We start from the raw sequence: 22,912 nt of genomic DNA on the forward strand, positions 1-22,912 counted from the left end.
CTCTCTTTTCCAAGTAATGACATCTGAAAAACATATTCCTACATTATATAGTATCTATTAAAACAAACAAACAAAACAAATCAGGCTCAAAACATATAATTGTTGCTCTGGTCACAAAAGCGGTTTCCTTCAAGAAAAGCACAGCACAGCACATTAACTAACAAGCATAAAATAATTCACAATACATACAATATCAGAGGTTTACATACCATCAAGAAGGCAAGGAAAAAAGCAAGAAAGGAAGGCAAAAGAACAGGAAAGGATATGGGGAAAGGGAATACTACAAAAGTACTACATACTTTATGTGGTATCCAATATTTTTCAAATAGGCCTGATATTATTTTTATGGACCTAATATTGTAGCAGAATAACCACAAATCAAAGCATTTAAAATTTCCTACATCCATTCCCTCCTCCTGACTGCTTTATTTTATTTTATTTTATTTTATTTTATTTTATTTTATTTTATTTTATTTTATTTTATTTTATTTTATATTATAATAAGTAAAGTTAATAAATGGTAGTAAAAGTGGGAAAGAAATTTCCTAGAAAAATGTAGGCAGGAAGTTAAAGTTTTAAAGGTATCATCAGGTCTGATCTCCATGTAACCTGAGGCGTATACTTATTTATCAACAATTACATCACAGTTAGTTCTTGAATTACATTACATTAAATAAGAACACCCAAACAGGTTAGGAGATGATGTTAATATTACCTTTGTAAAATGAGTGGGCAAAGCTCTGCTCAGGAATTAACTTGGCAAGGAATCCATGGTTCAAACTTGGGTGAGGGATAGATGGTATGACCACAACTGTGGAGAAAATCATGGAATCAAATGTGAGCCAGCTAGTATTCATGTGTGGCCTGGTCCACTGTGGATCCATGACAGATATCCTATCTCATTGAAACATGCAAATATGGTATTATCCACAAAAAAATGCATTCTAAGGGAAGAAAACAAGTTCTGTATCAAGAGATAGGAAACAGCATACCTATTATTTGGGCACTTCAAGAGCAACATTCATGGGGAAAAAGAGACACAGATAGATAGATATATATACACATGCACAGAGGCAAGACAGTCATGGGTGAAATAGTTCACTGAAACTAGCAGTTTCTTAGTGCAGAACCATAACATATAACCAGGAAGGCACAAAAAACTTATGATTTCTCATAATTGACTACGTTCATGTAGTATATTCAAAATGGAAAGCCTACAAGCACAGGGACTTGAAAAAATACGTATAAGTAGTAAATCAAAACATAATGATGAATCAGAAAATAATGACTAAATGTAAATATGACAGAAATTTGAAGATAAATTATATGAAGAATGAAAATAAGCAACTCTATAAATGAAGAAAGTAATTAAAAATCAATACAAGAAGAAAAACATACATAAAGAGCTTCATGGACAAATCCAGTTACTGTTTTCAGCTCAGAGTTATAATCAATCCAGTCAGACTTGAAAAAACCTACTGAACTGACAGGGTAAAATATTTGAAACAAAGCAGGGTAAAGTTTGGATCCCTAATTTCTGACGGGTTCTGACAGCTAACAGACTCCCTCCATCTCAGGCTGAAAAACACATGCTAGTAAAAACCACTACCACTAATAAAAATCACAAACAGTTCAGTCAAAGAAGGCAATAGAAATGCTTCCTTCTTATTATATTGTTTCCATAGGCTTTTAAATGCAGGCACCAACACAGCAGGACTCCAAGAACGTACTCCACCACTACCCTTGGAAAAACCTCCTCATTCAAACAAAAGGAGTTCACATGGGCAAACAGCTGTGTTTGCTATTTATACATTTCATAGTATAAAGATATCTGTTTTTACTAAGAAATAACAGATTCAGGAAGTTGTGCTCATCAACTATCTTGTACTTTATAGCTTTAACTCCATCAGGCACCCTGTTTCTTTTTAATTATTTTCAAATTAATGAAAAATGGCATAAAAAAGCAATATGCAAATGAAAATTAATTATACCCTATAAGCAAATATACAGAACAACTGAAATCTGTGAATGTATGTTAAAGAACCAAATGATTATAGAAGAAGAAAGTAGAAAGTAATTTCCTATTAGGATCTTAAGCTATTCACTAAAAATACTTTGTAGCAAAATAAATAAAGTTCTAAAAAAAATCTGCATATCAAAATGAAAAATAACTTTTGAAGACATCAAATGTACCTGTACTTGTTGGTGAATTTATTTCTTGTCTGATATTTCTACCTGCCTGGCTCCCAGATCTTGCAGTTTCTCGTTGTGGTTCTAGTATATCACGGTATTTGGAGACCATCAGAACGGAAATAAAGTAGACTACTGCCAAAGCTAAGAACTGAGCCTGTTTGCTGTCATCCTGTGTTGGAGAAAAAGGAATAGATTATAATATCGGATATTTCCATAGAATTTTCACACAAGACCATCAGAAGGCTTTATAAATAATACCTTTCTGAAATGTTACATCTGTTAACATAGTAGTAAATGGATTATGTAGAAGATTTAATGGATTTTCAGTGGAGTACTATGCACACAGCATGTATTAAGTACCGAGCCTTACAGGTAATTTGGCAACTACACAAATCTCTGGGACTGTGGAGTCAATGTGCTTTTCAGTCTAGAGGCCTGATTCTGCTCTGAGAGTGATTTCAAGGCTTCTCAACAGCAAGGGCAACTGACACTTGCTGCCCCAAAGATAAGCCTCTGAAAGCTGCTGCCACAAGAAGGTAAGAGGTACTACTGCTGAGAGGGAAAACTAAGCTCATTGATGCTTTTCTAGCTAACACTGGATGCGTAAGCAGGCATAACAGCTTCTGGTAGCATGTAAAAGCAGGAGGGATATGACCATTGTTTTTCTCCCAGCAATAAATCCCAGACCGTACATTCTGACTTCTCCTTCAACAGGATGGTCAGCAGCAGTCCTACGTTACCAGGGCTCTGATTAAGTAAATGCCAGGACCATAACAACTTTGCTGTCTTCTTTTCCTCGCATCCCACATAGTCTGCTGTTTTATAGCAACTACCATCTATGGCTTAGATATCATCCTGACTGAGCCTAAGTTGCTGTAGTTCAATTGAAATATCTTTTTTTATTATTATGGTGTAAAACCCAACACAGCAGAATTAAGACTTCAGCGTCTATCTACTCCTGTAGTGGTTTCACCTTGTCTCAACTCCACAGATATGCATTTTCTATTACAAATCCAGTGCTTGCTTTCCATGTTTTCTTGGTGTTATTTAATTTGGCTGCATGCCTTTGCAATTCTTAAAATAACTAGAAATAGTCTTATTAAGTTCTTTCACAGAAATGTCAGAAACAATATTTCCCCTATTCCCTTCTCCTCTAGTTAAGAAAAGAGTAGGTGACAGAAGATCTCCACCCAAATTCAAACTTGCCCTTTCAAGATGCCATCCTAACAGATTATTTTTTTGTGTGTGTCAAATTCTACTTTCTTCTTTTTAAAGCTATTTCTAACTTCAGTCTTCACTTCAATCCACTCAAACTTAGGCTGGAGAAGTTTAAACATAACATACCTATTTGTGTATATATAATAATAATTCCTATTGTGCTACTTTCAAGAACAAACACATTGTGGCACAGTTTTATGCTAAAAACAGTTGCAGACAAATCTGAAAAACATTTTTATATATATTTATATGTAGTGTATATATATATGTTTAGCAGAAGTAAAAATTGTCTTTATAAATCAATTTGCTGCAGTTCTGTAATACATATAATAAATCTTCCTCCTACCCTAGTTGGACAAATAGCTGACACCTTTAGTAATACAGTTTTACTCAACATAGGTTGTAACTGATTTATTCTGGCTGTGATAATTTGGCTAATATAATATCAAGTCTGACTGTTAAACACAGTTAGCTACTAATCTCAAATAGCTTACCCATATGATTTTAAAGTGCAGAAAGTGGCTGGTAGTTACAAAGCCACGAGCAGATGGTTTGCAGATAATATACAAAATGCAACACATGAAGGATATTTTTAATTCCACTACAATCAAAATCTCTTTCAAAATATAAGTGATGATTTTGCAGAAGAACGAATTACAGCACATGTTACTCACCACATCACGAAAAACAACTGCTCGTAGACGATTAATATCAACATCCTGAAGAAGCCTGTCAGGGTCTTTTATAGGAGAAAGATTGCCAGGGACATTTTCAAGGGGAGCCTAAAAATAAAAAGTAGTGAGATTTTTTTTTTCCCTCCAAATATCAAAGTATTTCTGTTAGAACCTTAATTTGATACCTTTTTTAGATATTGCATCAATCTTAGATGCTTTTTTACTAGCAATGTACTTCCAACATCATACTCAGACAAGGGTTCTAGAATAAAGCAATGTTTTGAATTACTGTCTTAATACTAACTATTTAGATCTAAATTGTTACATCTTCCCTGTATCTCAGAACAACTGTATCTCTTTGAGATAAATTCTTTGAGATTTTAGTTTCAGGACTCCCAAAAGTCTTAAAGCTGTAAACAAGTTAAAAAAAAAAAAAAAAAAAAGATGAACAATGAATTAATGAAACTGGAAAAACTAAGCTGTAATTGAATATTAAACAAGTTTCATCCCTCAAATCACATAGAAAATACTGATGTCTAATATGCATGCAAAGGACTGTTGAAGTTAGTGGGACTCAAGATGTTCCACCAACAAAGATGCAATTGCAGGATTTCATCAAAACTACAAGCGTCCCGACAGATAAAAAAGCTATGCAGGTATATATGACAGATGTGAGTAAGGGGACATGATCTTTGAAGTAGACCAAGAAAGAGTGAAAAAGCTGTTTAAAATTGCTCCAGTCATACTACTTCATGAATGTTTTCTTGTTTCAAATAACGCCCCCCCCATACTTGACTTTAAGCCAGTTAATAGCGAAAACCTAAGCTTTTGCCAAATATTTGAGAAGGCAGCTACAATTATTTTCTGATCCTATAAAGCAATGGTACAGACTTATTGCTGTTGGTAACTGAAGACTGGGTTACCTTTGTTGCTGCTGATGCAGTTACACCCTGAAGAGCATCTTGAGTTTTACTGCTGATTAATGACGTCTTGTTCACTCTCTCTCTCTGCCTTTGCCGACATTCTAAGCAGTTTCTCACAGCCACGCAACAAACTAAAAAGAAGTTATGAAAATGCTACAAATTAGAATATTGTCTCATTATCATAATCATATTCAGAACATCAGTTAGCAGTCTGTATATCTAGTTTGATATGTCAATAACTACGTCCAAACAGTAAGTGCAACATAGTTCTCACATTAGACTCTCTGTCGGTACTAAGAAAGTATTATGGTGACTTATTAATTTCATTCTTTAGTTGAACAACTAAATGTTTTATATAACTGCTATATCACTATATGAAAATTTGAAAATCATTAGTCCTTGAACTGGAGCTCTCATATGTTATTGATCGGTTATCAACACTTAAAATCTGAAAGTACTTATGTACAGCTAGGATAGAAAAAAAACAGTAGGCGGTAATTTAGAATTTGATGAAATTGATCACTGAGAATAAATCACAAGTTTTACACCAGGAGCAGTATAATTATCAATGACCTAATAAGTGGTATGAATAATAACAGGACAAAATCTGAGTACAAAAATTATTCATCATTTGAGAGATGAAAAAGTATGTGGGAGATAACATTAGCAAAACAGCATCATGCCAGATGACAGTCAAAATTTAATGTTCACAAGGATAAAGTGATATAGTTTGCATAGAATAGTTTGAATTATTCATAAATTTTTAAATTTCCTAAATTAATTGTAACAGTATATAGCAAATAGTAAATAGTGAAGAAAGGTGCTAGACTATTGCAACATATATTAAGGTCTACAGAGTCTGCACATGCATCCCATGCTTTTAAGCTTACATATCCTATAAGTAGTCTTCCAAATCCATGGAGACTTGGATAAGGAAACCTGCAACAGGCAGGTAGCAAAGCAGTTTTAAGAAAAAAAAAATTCTCCATTTACTTACTCATATTTAATATTTTTACTCCCCTAAAATATACACAACTTGAAATACATGAGAAAGAACAATTTCAGACATGTCATTTTTACTTATTCTTGCGCCTAAATTGAATCGACCTTAAAACTGTACCAAATCACTAATAAATGGGATTTTTATTTTATCACATCATAGTCAGTACAAGTCCTTTCCTACATGTGTCACTATTTGATCCATCTGTAGCTCACTGATCTGTAAGTAATTATTTAATACATACTGTCTGCCGACTTACCAAGCCTTAGGCACTGTCGCATTAGACCTCCAGAAGACATGTTTTTTTCAGCTTCGATCTCACTAAAATTTAGAGAACTGGCAAATACTAGTACATCAACCATTGCCATCAGACGGCTGAGAAAAGTTACTGCTGTCTCCGCTGACATTCCTTGTGTCACTTCAATATTTTCCAATTCAGTCTTTAAAAGGAGATAATTGAATTAAATAGTTTGAACACAACAAATATAAAGACAGCATATGCATATGCACATACAAATCTAAATTGTTACGCTTAATGAAAAATACATTGAAAAGTTATTTAAAAATCTCCTACTATTACCATTAACATAAACTGTGAGTAAAATTTAAAGCAAGACAGCATGAAGAGTGAGAAAATTATTTACATTTACATGCTGTAATAAACAAGGAAAAGTCTAATATAAATGAGAAAGTTATTAGCAATTACATAAAGTATGGCCAGGTAGTAAAACAATGCATAGTATATAAGGGTGCAACGTAGTCTTACATTATTCCATAGGCTAAGCAAACTGGCAGGTAACAGATGAAAGTAATTACACTCTGTATAGCTTTTACATTCCTTTAGCCAAACAAGTAAATGTGAGGAGTGGAGTGGGAAAAATTGGACAGTTTTGCCCCATTTCCAGGAATTGGTTATCCTTGGGAATGCTTATACCATATAGGAACCTGACAGAGTCCAATTCTCCTGGAGATCAGAAGAAGGTATGTTTACTCCCTCATGACAGCAATGGGGGGAAGTAAAAACATGACAAGTTATATGGCATGCAGCTCACATTTCCTAGAGGTTGGCCATTTCTTTCCTAAGGTAGTGTTGGACTCTCCTTAATGGGAATCCACAGAAAAATGCTGAACGAGCTCAATATTTCTGAAATCTAAAAGGGGGTCATGTTTTTCTCCAAAAAGATACTTAGATGTCCAGAGTCATGTTTTCAAATGCATTCAGGTGTCTAACAGTGCAGATAAGTGAGTAAACAGTAAGTTTAACTAAAAAAATAAGTATCTGTTTAAACACATTTACCTCTGGAGCTAGGCAAAATAGAAAACAGGATTTAGTACTTGACTGTGTCCACATTTATATGCCTAAATACTATTTTTAAAATTGTTTACAGATGGCTGATTCTTATTGATCGTCAACAAGATTTCAGATCGCAGGGCTTTTCTGAACACAGAGTTCAGTCCCCTTGAAAAGTATTACTTTCGTTGTGTTTGGTTTTATTCATTTGCTTTGAAGTATCTATGAAAAAGATTCAAAATATATTTTGTGCTGTTAAAGACCATTTCCTTCCAAAGAAAAAGAAATACAGAAAAATAAAAAATCCTTTAGTTCCATACTTCTAAAAAATTAGTATCCTCTCTGATGAGTCACTTTTCAGAATATTTTACATCAAAAATTATAAAAGTGCAAACTGTGCCAAAAAGTATTAAGAAAACAACTGTTTTGAAAGATGAAGGATATAATGTGGCATGTGTCACCACAATGATAGATACCACTTCATTTAATTTCTCTTAAGGATGTAACATGTCGGTTACATGAGTGATTTGGGAAGGGCTGTCATCTGTCTAATCTGCCCAATAATATCACAAAAATGGTAAAACGACAACTCTCAGAAGAACTATTTCCAGCCTATCTTCTTTAGCCAGGTCTCCCCGACTTAGTGTGTGCTGTGTTCCTACTTTTTGGAAAAATAAGTTGCTGGTTTTTTATAACAGACTGAAACATAATTTTTGAAAGCATTCTTCCAAAGAAAATAGATTTGCAAAAATCTATAGCCATAACAGTCTGCTAGAAAAACTCATAGGTGGTTACAGAAACTTGAACTTCGAACTCATGCTTGAAATTACATCAGGCTTGCTAGCAGCCAATTGACTGCCTGCTGTTGATTTTTCTCAAGCTTCAACTGTATTGCATCAATCATACTCTTAAATCTCCTCAGTATATCTATTACTTTTTTTTTTTTGCAAGTTATATAATAAATTCATTTTATATAACATTTTACCAAGTTTTTTGCAAACTTTGAAATAAAAAAAAGATCTCTTTTTTTACAAATCTTCCTAAACTTCTGCTGGATGGAAGAAAAAAAAAAGGCTGACAGTTTTTTTACAGCAAAACTTACCATTAGTTCTACCTGTTAAATACAGCACATTGATATTCCAATAATGTTTAAAATAAGCTCCATTGTTGATCAAGCTGCTTTCAGGTATTAGCAATATTTTAGATAGGCATAGCTCAAAAACTCTTTAAAAAGTGAACTGATCACCATTTCATGACTACTCAGGATACTTTAAGAGCAATAACAAGTCTCCCATACAATTAACATGTTCAGGGCCTAAAGAGTTTTTCTATTGACAACAACATTTATAACTTAAATTAGCTCACAGACCTGCCTATGTTCAGTCCAGTAGCTAACAGTAAGCATCACACTTGAAAATGCACTAAGTTACTCAAGGGAAACATGTTAGGAAAAGTTAACGATTACACCCAATATATTCCTATTCACATCCTACTATATGATATAGGAAAATAATAATAATAATAAAAAGCAAAAATATTAAATGATCAAAAATAAGGTATTTTTGAAAATGCAAAAAACTGAAACTTACAGCAGCAATACTAACCTTAGAACCCTGGACATGCAACAGACAAAACAGACAACAGATCACAACAATAAAAGAAAAAGAAAATTATTTAAGTTAACTAAAAATACAATGTAAAATTGAAACAAATTAGTATCTTGGAATTAGATACTTGTTTAATTTAGAATTAGAACAGCAAAACATTTCATCTCAGCATGAACATTTGAAAATAAAGACTTCTAAGAGACAGCTATGCACAAGGAAAACTGTAAATCTTGTATTATTATGGAGTTCATGTAAACACTGATTCTTCCAAACCAATGTACATCTTTTATATAGTACATAAAGCAATTTTATGAAGCAATGTAAACCAAAGTAATGTTTTCACTGATTATATAGAAATAAAATGAGCATTTTACAACAAGCCATTTAACTGAAATGTAATAAAGTAGTTAATCTTTGTATGAGGAGGTTAATATGTTTAAAATGCTTTGACAAAACAAATGTAAATCACAAAAAGCAAACTGGTTCTTCATGCATAATGCTCCTTCCTTTGAAGCAACATATAGCATTATACATATTACATTTGGTTGTGATTTCTTCAACCTAAACCAATATCATACTGGATATTTGAATGCTTTTGAACCACAGGAAAGACAAAAAAAAAAAGATTCACTAAGCCCCTGGGACTGAGTTAGTCTTCAAATGTCAATGTTCACAATTAAACAGCTATGTAAAATTGTTATGTTTTAATTTTAGGTAGAAGCACTTTCTCTCTTATCACAGGGGGCTAGGAACAATTCCTTAAGTTTTCAGTGGTTATGTTTTAAAAACAGAAAGAAACCGAGTTTTCAAGTGTATGTCAGTATTTTTGTCATTTAAATAGCGGAAAAAACTAATCTAACAGAAAGAAAACCAAACAGCAAAAAACTGCTTTCTTCGTTTTGGAACAGAAAATACCATGTTCAACCAGTTTTTAAATGTGTCTTCTGCTTTTGAAGCTGGATGCACCCTGAGAATTAACCTATGACTATTTTTCTCTAGGTTACTAGCTGACAATTTTTACATCAGCGTGCCACTTGATTCTCAGAACTGTTATAGATCACACAGCACCTGTGGCATCACATGAGTCATGAACATGATAACAATAATGCTAACACTATACACAGGACATACAGAAAAATATCTCATTTTAGCTTTTAAACCAGACATAATAAGGCTGTCTTTAAATGTTTAACTGAGTTTTGTAGACAGCCATTCATATAACACCAGCAGCCCTCAGATCACAATTTGAAACCTGCTGTTTTCAATGCTGCAAGCAAGAATTAGAATTATAGAGTTCATAGACTAAGTGGAAAAACAAACTAGTTGCAAGGGGTCTGGAAATTTACTCTCAATTGTCACACATATTTCAACTCCTCAAATTTCTTTTGCCTTACTCAATGTCCTCAAGTCCTTGTCACAACTGCTACCCTTGTAGTAAGAAATGGTTATTTCAAGTTCCTAGCTTGTACACAGTGTTTTATCTGACAACCAGCTGCTATTAACAGAAAGCATCTTCTGCAAACCTTATTCCTTACAGCTCCCCAAATATGCTTTTTCACACTTGTAAACCATCTTAAAAAGGTCTTCCTTATAGCTGTAATTAAAAAAAAAGCCTCAAAGACCTCCCCCACAGAAAGAAAAAAAAAAAGGAAATCAGTATTTTATGTTTTATGACCTCCCTATAATTTTGGCAGAGTTATCTAATATCTCCCAATTTAATAAGCAAGACATCAGAATCAACAGTGGAACACACTCCAGCTTATACTGTAAAACAACAAAACTGGTTATATTGTTTTCTTAATATTTGCTTCCACTTCAAATCATTTCACACATACAATTGACAACCCTTTAAAAACACCAGCATTTGAAGCAAGTCCTTGTACAGACCCTGAGACAGAGGTGGTATAGAATTGAAATCAAGGGAAATACTAAAACATGTGGGAATAGATTACTGTGAATGACAGTACACTTTCCCACATATTCCACACAAACCTATAACCTTCACTCTACTCTTCAGTCACTCACAGATTTGTGAGTGGTTGTTTTCACAGCTAATGCTTTTTTCTTTTCTTCTTCCTATTCATATTTAAAGGCTCCTATTCACAGCACCATTCAGATCATCCTAGTCTGGGTTGAAAAAAGCAAGGCAAAAGGCAGATTTCTATTACCAGAATTCAATAGTGAGGAAATTCCATAATTAAGTTCTGTTCTATAGCAGACAAGGGATCATGGACTAACTTTCCGCCCAGCCCAGAAGAATTGCCATTTCACTACAAATCCTAACTATGCAAAGGAAAAAGCCTTTTTGAAATGGGAAATTCCCCAAACATTCATCTTTTTAAAGAAACTGTGACAGTACTGCTTTTTCAGAAAGGGAGGGAACACGATACAGAATCTGTTGCACAAAAGGAAAAAAAATCTGCAATTCCTCCAATATTCTGAAAGTCATTTTGCTAAATTTACCCCTTGGTTCTTTTCTGTATATGGCCTTATTTAATTCAAGCATCCAATATCCAGTATCCTTGCTACTAATGTGAAATAGGTGAAATGCCTTTAAAAAAATGAGAGGCAATGGGACACATGTAATAACAACTAACTCTATAGCAGATTGTTGAGAAGAGAGTTTTGTAACAGACATTTAGGCTGGTTCAAGAACCAGCAGCCCAGGATGAGGCCTCGCTTGAACTCAGACTGACACACTGAAGTCAAGGAACTGTGGATAGGCAGGACTGTGAGATCAATAAAGGAACTATGTGTCTGTCATCTTCTCCATTAGAAAACATGTAAGCTACCTCATAAAAAGAGGCTGGATTCAGCTGCAGGTTAACAATCCCCTACAGGGATCTGGCTGACCAGCCACTAGATGTCTACATCAGAGACAGCTGAATCATTTGCTTCTATTGAGTAGATCTCCATTGGCTAGAATTCTAGTTTACATATAACTACTTCAAGTGGATACCTAAATTTACCCTGTTCTCTTCCTGAATTCCATCCTGGTTTATCATCCCAAAGTAAAAGGGTGAGCTGTCTGTTCTATAGCCTTTTTCCTCTCATATTTCATTATTCCAGACAAAAAGGTAAATTAATTTTTAGAAGTAGATGTAAATTATGTGTCCTATGCCACAAATACAACACATGGGGAGGAAATAAGTATGAATTACTACTTTAAAATTTCAATATGGGCCCAAAAGCCTTAAGTGGGAATATTTGAGAGTCACTATTCATGAAAGTGAAAAAGGAAGAAACGAAGTAAAACAAGCTCTCACTTGTTGATAAACTGAATATATGTATTCTACAGGATCTACAAAATGTGAGGGTTTTGGCACCCCAGAAAAGCTCCACAGAATAGAGATATGGAGGATCAGAGGCTCTCAAAGACAGACAGACTAAACGAGATGAAGACTCTATGGATTCAAACAAACACGCACACCAGGAGATATGACTCAAGCCTACAAAGTCATAAATGTACATGAATAAAGACACGATTAACCGCTCGTTTCATAGCATAAACAGTAAGGTACATAGTGACTTTATACATTTAAGCAGGCTTAAAAAAACAAAGACAAGAAGTGCTTCAAAGTTTATATAATTACTTTGTCAGACTCAATGCCATAGGATATTATGGAGGCTAAAAGCATAAGTAGCTTCAGAAAAGATTAGATAAAGTCTAGAAGGACAAATTCCTCAGTAGTTATTAAACATGACAGCCTGGACACCCTCTCTAGCTGTTAAAATCCTAAATGCCGAAACGAAGTATCATTAGAACAATGAATATGCTTGCTCAGACTTCTGTATTTTGATATAAGCTGTGAACAGTCACTGTCGGAGGCAGAATGCTAAACCAACCGGGCCCTTGGGCTGACCCAGTAAGGCAGCTTATGTAACATGTGGACAGCTTGCTTTTGTAAGAGTAGTGCAATACTGCTTGACTGGACTTGTAATACCGTGCCTAGTTTAAATTACAGAATCACAAAATCACACAGAATCATAGAATGTTTGAGGTTGGAAGGGATTCATGAGATGCAACACACAATTTGGACTGTATGTCTTGTGGAAAAAAACATTCATTAATGTAATTAACTAAAACACAGCAGGTACCATCTGAAAATCAAGAAACACTTTTTTGTTGTGAGGGTGACTGAGCACTGGCACAGGTTGCCCAGGGAGGTGGTGGAGCCTCCACCCTTGGAGATACTCAAAAGCCATCTGAACACAGCCCTCAGCAACTGGCTCTAGGTGGCCCTGCCTGAGCAGAGAGAGTTGGAACAGATAACTTCCAGAGGTCCCTTCCAGCCTCAACCATTCTGTGATTGTGTGATTGAATCGGTGAGGGAGAAAGAGTATTGGCTCTTTCCTCCCTTGAGAGTTATTCTGGCAGAAAGTGTCACTAGAAGGCCTATCGTAAGTATTTTTATGCAGTGGAGACATTATATAAATCTTCCAGCTTCAGATCTCTTCTCTCTTCCAATTATCAGCTCTTGGAAGGAGAGGAGTGAGACAGTCTTTTGTAACTAATTGTAAGCACTGGACTACTTTGCCCTTTCAAGGCTGAGAAGAAATATATTCCTAACCAGCAGTCCATCCACTTTCTCCACAGCAGTTCAAGGATGCAAAAGCATTAGAAGTCTGAGAGTCAGTACAAAACTTCTTTCATTCATCACGTGATGGATATTCAGCAGTGGTCTGATGCCCAGCAGGGCATCTGGTCCCTTCATAACTATGATCCAGAACATTACGGAGGGAAAGCACCTTCTCTAAGGAGGAAGGATGTACTGGGCTCTTTGTATCTGTCACAATGATGAATAAATCCACCTTCCTGCTAATATTTATGGATAGGCAATGATGGAACAGGAATGGACTTGAATAGGAGGGAAGAAGCTCTCTGCTAGGTGGAAGTGATTATGAAATCATCATCTAGATGCTAATGGTTATTTCCATGTGAAGTTAATTTGTGATTTTATTAATTACTTCTCCCAACCCTCCCTGTACGTCTAGGACAAAAGTAATCACTTTTTTTTTCAGTTTCACAGAGTAGGATTAATTCAGTTTGAAGCCAGCTACCTATCTTTTAGTGAATTAGTTTATTTCACAATTTATTTTTATTTTATTATCCTAAACAGATGGCAAATTTGAGCATTTAAGTAATACATACAGTAATATATACAGTCCCCATGTAGTGGAGGAAAGCATGCATAACAGACAAATTTGAAAACGTAGTCTTTTGTATCAATGCATGAAAATCACTGCTATTGTAGCAAGGCAGTATCAACACACAATATTTTAACAAATGGATGTGTAATCTATAAAGCCGTATCAGCGATCTGTCTATACACACACACACACACATACATATTTATTATCCAGAATAGAGGGAAACGGTGAACTGCAGAATATTTATTCTATAGAATGGCTCTGCAGTGTCATAAACCAGGATAAGAGCTAAAAAGCACCAAGACCATTCAATGGAATTGCAGCCTAATTAATGCTGTGCCAGTTTTATATTTTTATATAAAATATGACAAAGAAAACATCTTCATTTTCAAATGATGTCTAAAAGGTTTGTTTTAAAAAATATCTTGCAATGTCCTTTTATCTAAAGACTGGTAGTACAGCCTGCATCTCAAGATGGCGTGGTGTGTACTCTCTCATCTTTGTCAATATTTACAATGAAGCACTTGCAAAATCTTTATTAAATCATTATTAAATTATCTTTATTAAATCATTAAATCATTATAAATCATTAAATCATTATTAAGCAACCTTGATGTCATTCTTATGACTACAGAGAACTAAAGTCTTTCCTGTGAATCTTGCACTTTTGCTTATAGCAAATATTTTCCCAGTTAACACAGTGAAAATAGGAAAGACACAGCATTTAACCATTAATTGCCTGGCTGAAAGTCATAATGTTTAGCTAATTGCTAGTCCATACATTCATACCTTTCAAATAAAATCATGCAAACCAATTTTTTTCACTAGCTAACTAGAAGTAATAGTAGAGGCAAAGTAAAGTAATCTCAATTGCTGAATGGCTAGAACAAGGAATTGAGCTTTTACATCCAAACTACATTTTTAACCTCCAGTGCCTATGAGCCATATTACTTCAGAGGAGCCTTTTTTTTTCCTTCTCGGCCTCATTTTCTCTCCTTTCAAAGACCAACACTAACTGCAGATGCTTATGGGATGTTCAAGATAAAACACATAGTATGAAAGAAATCGTTACAGATACTATATGCACAGACACGGCATCACATTCAAGTACTATAATTACTATTGACAATAATGCAATATTTACAAAATATTTCTCCCTTTTCCATGAAGCATTCTATTAGGCTACTCTGCTTGCCTTAACTGTGATGACCTAAGAAATTATAACTTACTAAGAACATCAGAGTGGATAAAAATATCAGCCTATTTCAATACAAGATTTAAAAAAAAAGGAAATGAAGGTCAGGACCTGCTGAAGGAAGAAGTAAACAGAGTAGTGAGGGGATGACTTCTGGTATCATTTGGCATGCAAAGAAATGGTGGCCATGCAAAACAGATTTATGAATATCAATGACTAGCCATCATAAAGCACGTAATTTTGTTACAGTAATCATGATTCGTAACCATGATCTTAACGGTCTTTTCTTTCAAACTAAATATCCAATATCTATGAAATATTATTCTTACTTTGTACTACTTCTCTAATAAAATCAGCATTTCAAATGCAAAATATTATAAACACTCTGTATATCAAAGCTTAACAGTTTCGATTATAAATTTAAATTTTTTGAAGGAAATAGCAGAGACGGGACAGGAGCCTCTAAAGAAGAAAAGTCAGCTGAAAATAGTGGTTTGTATTAGTAAAACCAATTTCTAATATGACCACTAGGTGGAAATATTGTACTTACAGTTGGGGATGTGGCTGCTGACAGCAATGGTAAAATTCCTCCACAAGCAATAATAATATTGTCTACCATCTGGGAAATGAGGTGTATTGTGTTGTGTACAAAAATAATATTTTCATTACTATTGACAAAGTCCATCACAGACTTTGTGGAGTGACTGCAAGAACAGAAGAAAGGATGGGTTAAAAACAAACAGTTAAAGTAAAAGTTTAGATAAATTTATTCTTTGCAACCAGATCATGAATGTTTCTTTGATATAAAGGAAAAATCTTGTCTACAAAACTTCACATGTAAATTGTCTAAAAATATGAACAGGACCAGTCTACCATATACCCAGATACCCAGTTGAGAACAATGGCTCGTAACCTTTTATTCCTGTCAACCAGTACTTCACTTCACAGGCAGTTCTGCTGAAAGCAGTGGGGTTCTTTCTTCTGTGTGAAAGTTATTATTTAATATTAAGAGTTCACCATATTGCACCAGTGACATTTGAAGCACCCTTGATAACACCTAATGATAACACTTGCTAGTGTTTCAAAGGAGAAACTTGATAATATGGTGATATCTTGATCTAATATTAACTTTATTAACTAATATTAATTTTAGCATTAGCAACAGATTTGCAAGCCACAGATGATAATAAGATTAGCTGAAATCTCAGCAGCTCCTAATTGGTGAGAAATCGTCCCATGAAACAGTCACTCCCCAAAAATATAAAACACTGTGAAAATATTGAGGAATACTCAGTCTATAAGTATGTTCTTTTCCAAAAACAGCATTATTGCCAGCCAGCAAAAGAAAATTAAAGGTTTCACTTGAAGATATACAAACTGAACTTTAATCTCCAAGCATTACCTAAACACAAAGTACAAACCCCTCCCACATATTTGGCCAAAAAAAATTATGAAAATTGTCTATTTCCTAGTGACTATCACAGAACAGTTCACCAAACTGGAAATTAAATGCAATATAAATTGGTCCTTGGATATAACTATGTCCAAGTTTTCTGAAAATGAACTATTCTGTCCTGCAAATTAGATTAAATAGTGTCTGTTACATCTAAAGGCTCTGATAACAATAGGTTATTGAGTATCTCTCTTAAAGTGTACAAAAAAACTAGGAAATCACATTGCTGTCATAAAATATAACATAAGCACCAAGTCTATCTACAACCAGGAGCTGGCATGCAAAAAAAAATTGTCAACTAGAAACAGTGATTCCTTAGAAAATGCTACAGGAAAGAGTTTTTATTTATAAGGTTTGCAGGTAAAGAAACTCTCTTAATTGATCAGTTGAAAAAAATGGCCATTAGCAGACATACGATTCCTCACGTCTGAAACAGAAGCAGCAGATTTGAATGCTAAACATAAGCTCAGTTTAGTTAGGTATGCATGAGTTACACAATCTCTCAAGAAAACAGAAATTGTTACCTGTGAAATAGAGCTGTTACAGGCTGGGAAGGGGTGAAAAGAGAAGATACAAGATACAGAAGGGCACTTCCGCTTACACCAACTCTTTCGCTTTCCACTATCCCATTAACACCCCGTCTACAACACATCTAATTTTTCCTTGTTGATGGAAACATAAAACAGGAGTTAAAGAAGAAACAACCACCTACCTTCTCCAAACATGTACATCAGTTTCTAGTGCAAAAAGCAAGTCTGTCAGGAGCCGCTGGTGCATAGGAGACCATTTAAACTCTGGAATACGAAACATAGTTGTGCGTGGGCCTGGACTAAACTGTCGTCGCTGCTCTTCTGTCATTGGCATTCCTCGAAATCCCAAGTCAACACGTAAATCCCGGTCTTGCTGGGTGACAGATCGACCCTGTACTGCCTACATCAACAAGAAGTTCAAAAATCATGTTAACTTTTTGTAATGTGTTTTTGAATGGATCACAGAATTTGAGAAAGGATGGGTTAAAACTGGACTCAAGCACAAACTATAGGAGATAGATATTGATATTCCAAGGCAGGCAGTGTTCTTCAGTAAGGGAGCTGCTCCAATTCAAATCAATCAGCACTGAGGGGCTACGGCTGGCCTTCCTTTCAGCTATTCACCAATGTTTTACACTCAGGTTCTTCACTTGAAGTATTACAGAAAAGACCAAATGCATCACGTACAAGGTCAGCAGTGACAAGACTTTTTTGTAGGAAACAACTATTTTTCTGCTGATAACACAATTTTCTTTGAATATTTGACTCAAAATATGGACAAACTACACAGTGATGGCTTCGAGGAATCAGCGTACTTTTAGACAGCTCCTCATTTTCCAAACCCAATTTATTTATCTGGTCTTTTTAGTAGGATCATTAGAGAATCACGTCTAGTCTCCCAAATCTCATTTTGCAAGTTTTGTTACACTTTGTTAATTGGTTAACAGTTTTATGGATCCTCAGGACATTCTTTAGATTCTCCCAACAGGTGGTAGATGAGAATTTCATTCCCTTTCAATACCTCCATAGTCACGGCTGTTTCCACTTGGTGATTAAAAACAAAAGTAAAAGACACATAGACTATATGATGGAGAATACCATGAAGGAAAAAGTAGTAAAGAACAAACATTTTGACTGAATTTGAGGTGAATATTCATAACAATGAAATTACTTATAATGTGCAACATCTCTGAAAGGAAGAAATACAAAGTCTGATCCTTAAAATTATTTTAAAGTGACTTTAGATTAGCTTAAAACTGGCAAAATAGAAAATATACTTGCTTTGCTCACATATTCATTCCTGATCTCAGCATGCTGTTTCAAATATGGACATTTGAAAGCAAAAAGACATTTATGAAATAGTTGTGCTAGCAATGTCAAAATGGACATGGCATTGGAGTTGAGCTAGAAAGCTTCTTAGATCTTTAGTCTGATTTTGATCTTCTGTAGGCAGCATTTTGAGAGCAGGGCAGGTTTTCTTCATTCAATTTGTCCTATTGGGATCAAAATTGTTACTGTTGTTTTAATTTCCTACGTTTTTCTTAAAGTTATCTTTAAATGATTCTTTTCTTCTTAGACTTATCTAAGATTTGAATTTTTTGCATGAGTCTGCTGCATAGTGCTTTCAATTCTATTTTCAGTCTTTCCTAGTTGGGACCATAGGAAAGAGTTAATTTTAGAACTAAGCAGGAGTTCCCATCTCTACTTTGTTGTGCAATTTGTTACTTCCTTTCCGTCCATTTGAACATAAGACAGCTTACTTCTTACTGATAAGGTAGGGAGCTGACTGCAGATCTGTTTTTAGAGAATTTGAGGTTAGCAACTCCATTCACATACCACTTGTTCTCTTTTGGGTACAGCTACAGGTAGTTGTCATGTCAGCAGCAGTAATGGCACCATAACTGTACCATAACAGGAGAGCTTTTATCTAGCCAATAATACTGTATTTGTAAGAATGGGCTTTGATGTGCATTGCATAAACCACCATGAAACCCAACTATCTACACTTGGGTGGCCAGTTTTTAAGTCATTTTCAGTGTTTTCAGTGGTCTCAAAGAGATCAAATCTAATGTGGCAGTTCCCACACATGCTGCAATCAAAACTCCAACCTTCGGCTCCACTGTAGACATGTCAGAACCCACTGGTCTGAGCAACCATTTTTTTAATTTTTTTTTTTTAAAGGGAAAGTATCTGTTTTGGAAACCACAGATTGTTTAAATAAATTAAAATGTCCATTCACTGGAGTTTTTCTGAAAGTATTGTCTCCCTGAAGAACAATGCGGGCAGGCTGATCTGTGTTCTTTCGTCAGATGACATGTACTTTGAGTGTACTTGAGTGTATCTCTGAAACTCTTCTGACGATTTGGTAAACACTACCCAGTACCAGACAGAGAAATTTTTGCCACTTTTGTTTGGCTCCTCTTCCATAGTTTCAGGAAGTGTGCTTGACTTTTAAATCCTAGAAGATAAATACTGGTGTACATACTGGACACATATATTCAGCTAGTAAAATCTTGAAGGTAGTCAATTCTTTTACCTGATAACGTCCTTAAAAGCAAACTTTGATTACGTGCTACAGTCTCTGAACAATGCCAGTGAGGAAATTAATTCTGTGTTTTAAAAGTTCAAAGTGATCCTATATTTTGCTGCTTATACAGAGTACAAATTCTTTCAAAGAGTAGACTTCAGCCTTGGCCTTCCCATTTTCAGAATGCTCTGGCTCTCACAAAAACATTAATTTTTCATAATTTTTCAGAAGGAGGCCTAGACAAGAAAGGATCTCCAAGAAGAAAGTAGATACTTCTTTTATTAATCATCTCTGGTCTGGAAATCAGGTCACAGTTTTTCTTCTATTATCCCTAAACTATTCTTTTTCTTGTGTTAGAATCAAATATGGAGATTATTTATGCCAGCATTTCTGTACAGGAAGAAAGACAGTGTACTGAAGTGCTGTAAGACTACACTCTGAGAAAGGTACAGCAAAAGTAAAGAGTATTTCAGTGTGTATTTCATAGTAAAATACAGACATTTCTAATCTTAAGACATACTAACAAGAAATTCTAAAGCAGAATTCTAAGAGTATCAGTAGCTCTCCAGAAGAACTAAGGAAATCGGATGAGAGATTCTCTAAGTTTTTTAAACTAAAGCATCCACAATTGCAATACATGTTTTCTATACAGACATGAAAGACTTCACAATCCTTACAGGTTATGGCATTTTCAAACCAAATAGGCTTGAAGGATGGAAACCTCTCATATAATTAAAGAAATATACTTCAAACATCTCTCAGATCTCATACTATTAATTTATCCAGCAGCAACAAGCAGCAATTACATCAGACACACACATGGCTACAGCACTTGAAACTTACCTGGGTTGTGGTAGTTGTCTGGATCTTCCGTATCTCCTTTCCTGCTTCCTTACCGTCATCAGATCTTTCTGTATCTGATATTATACTTCCTGCATCAACACTAGGTACAGTTTTGCTACCAGAAGACTCTGTCTCAAGAGTTGTGGCAGTCATTTCAGCATATTCTAATCCTTTAGATGATGAAGCCAACTCCCTCTCAGAAATGCTACTCATGCCATCTGAAGTTGTATGAATCTTGAACTCCTTGTCCTCTATTATACTTGAAGCACATGTTATATCTACGCTACCCGTCATATGTGCAAGCAATCCCAAATCATCATTTACACCAAGATGCATCTGTGTCTCTTGCACATTTGGAATAGAAATGTGATTACTTGAAAGTTCAGGTAGAAGTTTCTCCTCTTGACTCGGTATTTTATCAAAGAGAAATGAGGTACTGTTAGTAGAAGGTTCATCTTTCTCATCAGCCAGAGTTATTAATGGACCATTATCTTTTTCCTCATTCTTCTTAATAATACCCACACTTCCATGAACATTGTTTTGCAGCTTCTCAACAGCAGCGCTATATACATTATCTAGAAGAGATTCGACTTCTACAAGTGCACCATTTTCTCCAGTTACCAGTGTCTCTGGTGATAAATCCATATCATCAAGTTTTACTTCAGTAGCTTCTACCTTTTCAGCTTTTATATCAACTAAAAGGTCATGAACTTCCACATGCACTCCTCCTCCTGGTCTCTCAGCACTTCCAAGCACATCATCTGATACCTTTGTAGCCATGAGCAAGTCCCTCGTATCTGTACTGACAGGGTAATCCGTTTCACTTTCTGGACTTTGGCTTTGTGAAAGGTCTTCTATCTCTCGAATTTCCATTCCACCTTTTGCTCCTGTTGTCTGAGAGGAAAGACCTGAGATAGTGCTCACATTCCCCTTCTTCCCCTTTTTAATGTTTTCTTCCTCTTGCCTTTGATATTCTTCGTACATTTTTGCTAGATACTCCTTGTGAGCCTCATATGTGACCTTACAAAAAAAAGAACAGATTATATGGATGAATATATGCTACATGAACTTGGACAAAAACTAACAAGAATCTTAACAACGTATTACATGCAGCTTGCAAATTGTTTCACAACAAAGGACCTACAACGATGACAAAAAATGCCACCTTGACCTGTATGCATATAGCCACCAGATGGCACTAAATCACTTTACATCTTATCTTAAGGTATTGCTAGTCCCTTTGGGGAAATTATCAGTATTAAAAAAACCCACGAGCCATTTCTTACCTTGGAATGAGCTATAGAAAGAGTATCCACCCACACTCTCCAGCCTCCCCATTCATATTTTATTGCATGATACAAGAGAATACGGAAAATGTTGTAAACCATCTCTGTGATCTTCTGCTCTTCAGAGTTCTTAGGGTTAATGTATCCCAGAGAAAACATCCAGTCCTGCCACACTGAACACTGAAGTAAACATCTAAAGTGAAATAATTAGGTCAAAATCTATCCAAACAAAGCTTCTTCATTTTAACATTATGATGGTTAAAATAGGAGGAAAATAATATAGTACATCTCCTCTGAACATCAATGCAATGGTAGGAAGAAAATTAAAAATACTTCAGGATGAATAAAAATTTAAATTATATTCTAAACAGAAGAACCCAATATTAGTTGCTGAACTAAGAAAAGTTACCACAGACCTATTCCATTTATTCTTTATATATTCCATTTAATATACAGTATAAAACTCTACACAGGGTACAACAGATTGCTACCATCTACAAGTCAAGGATGAGAAAATATTATTTGTAATGACATACCTTCTGTTTTCACGGCTATTACTAAAGAGTTTTATCATATCAGATAAGAACAAACGTCGAACTTCCATCAGCTCTGCACTTGGTGTGGAGTTTTTTAACAGTGTTGCCACCACCTTAAGAATCACTTTGAAAGAATAAATTAGTTACGTAACATATTTTAACAATATTTAAAAAAAAAAAAAGTTGCTGACAGTGACTAATGTAAGTAGTACCTGCAACCCATATGTATTTGACATACACTAATGAATTGTTCTCTCTTCCTGAACCATATTCTTTCAAAAAAACCCACAATCTCTAGGCAATAAATTTATCATACAAACATAATATATTGTCCTTACTTGGATTCTGAATTTTCACTGTAGAATCTGGCTCTGGATGTGGTTTATGAACAACTTGAGTGCACACTTGTTCTGTCAAAATCTAAAATAGAATATTAAGTTCCTTTTACCTTTTTTAATTAAACACTACAGCATTTATTTGTTCAT

General features: G+C 34.9%; 1 protein-coding gene across 7 annotated transcripts in view; it reads right to left on the minus strand.

Annotated features, from left to right (window-relative positions):
* NBEA (neurobeachin) overlaps positions 1-22,912 on the minus strand; it is a 513,742-nt gene that overhangs the window by 322,980 nt on the left and 167,850 nt on the right. For 3 of the 7 annotated variants that reach the window (XM_087756959.1, XM_087756958.1, XM_087756956.1), the window contains exons 19-30: positions 22,766-22,847; positions 22,428-22,551; positions 21,892-22,084; positions 20,606-21,625; positions 17,418-17,635; positions 15,803-15,956; positions 8,889-8,912; positions 6,268-6,448; positions 5,009-5,139; positions 4,086-4,193; positions 2,194-2,362; positions 716-811 (exon numbers count right to left, since the gene is read on the minus strand). In XM_087756959.1, the coding sequence (XP_087613085.1) occupies positions 716-811; positions 2,194-2,362; positions 4,086-4,193; positions 5,009-5,139; positions 6,268-6,448; positions 8,889-8,912; positions 15,803-15,956; positions 17,418-17,635; positions 20,606-21,625; positions 21,892-22,084; positions 22,428-22,551; positions 22,766-22,847 (2,500 nt within the window). The remainder of the gene's footprint in view (positions 1-715; positions 812-2,193; positions 2,363-4,085; positions 4,194-5,008; positions 5,140-6,267; positions 6,449-8,888; positions 8,913-15,802; positions 15,957-17,417; positions 17,636-20,605; positions 21,626-21,891; positions 22,085-22,427; positions 22,552-22,765; positions 22,848-22,912) is intronic. The other 4 variants (XM_087756962.1, XM_087756961.1, XM_087756957.1 and 1 more) reach the window with 2 other exon arrangements.

The sequence above is a fragment of the Nipponia nippon genome, unplaced genomic scaffold (assembly GCF_047370975.1).
Source record: "Nipponia nippon isolate SJK-2023a ecotype South Korea unplaced genomic scaffold, ASM4737097v1 scaffold_2, whole genome shotgun sequence".
Classification (NCBI taxonomy): Eukaryota; Metazoa; Chordata; class Aves; order Pelecaniformes; family Threskiornithidae; genus Nipponia; species Nipponia nippon.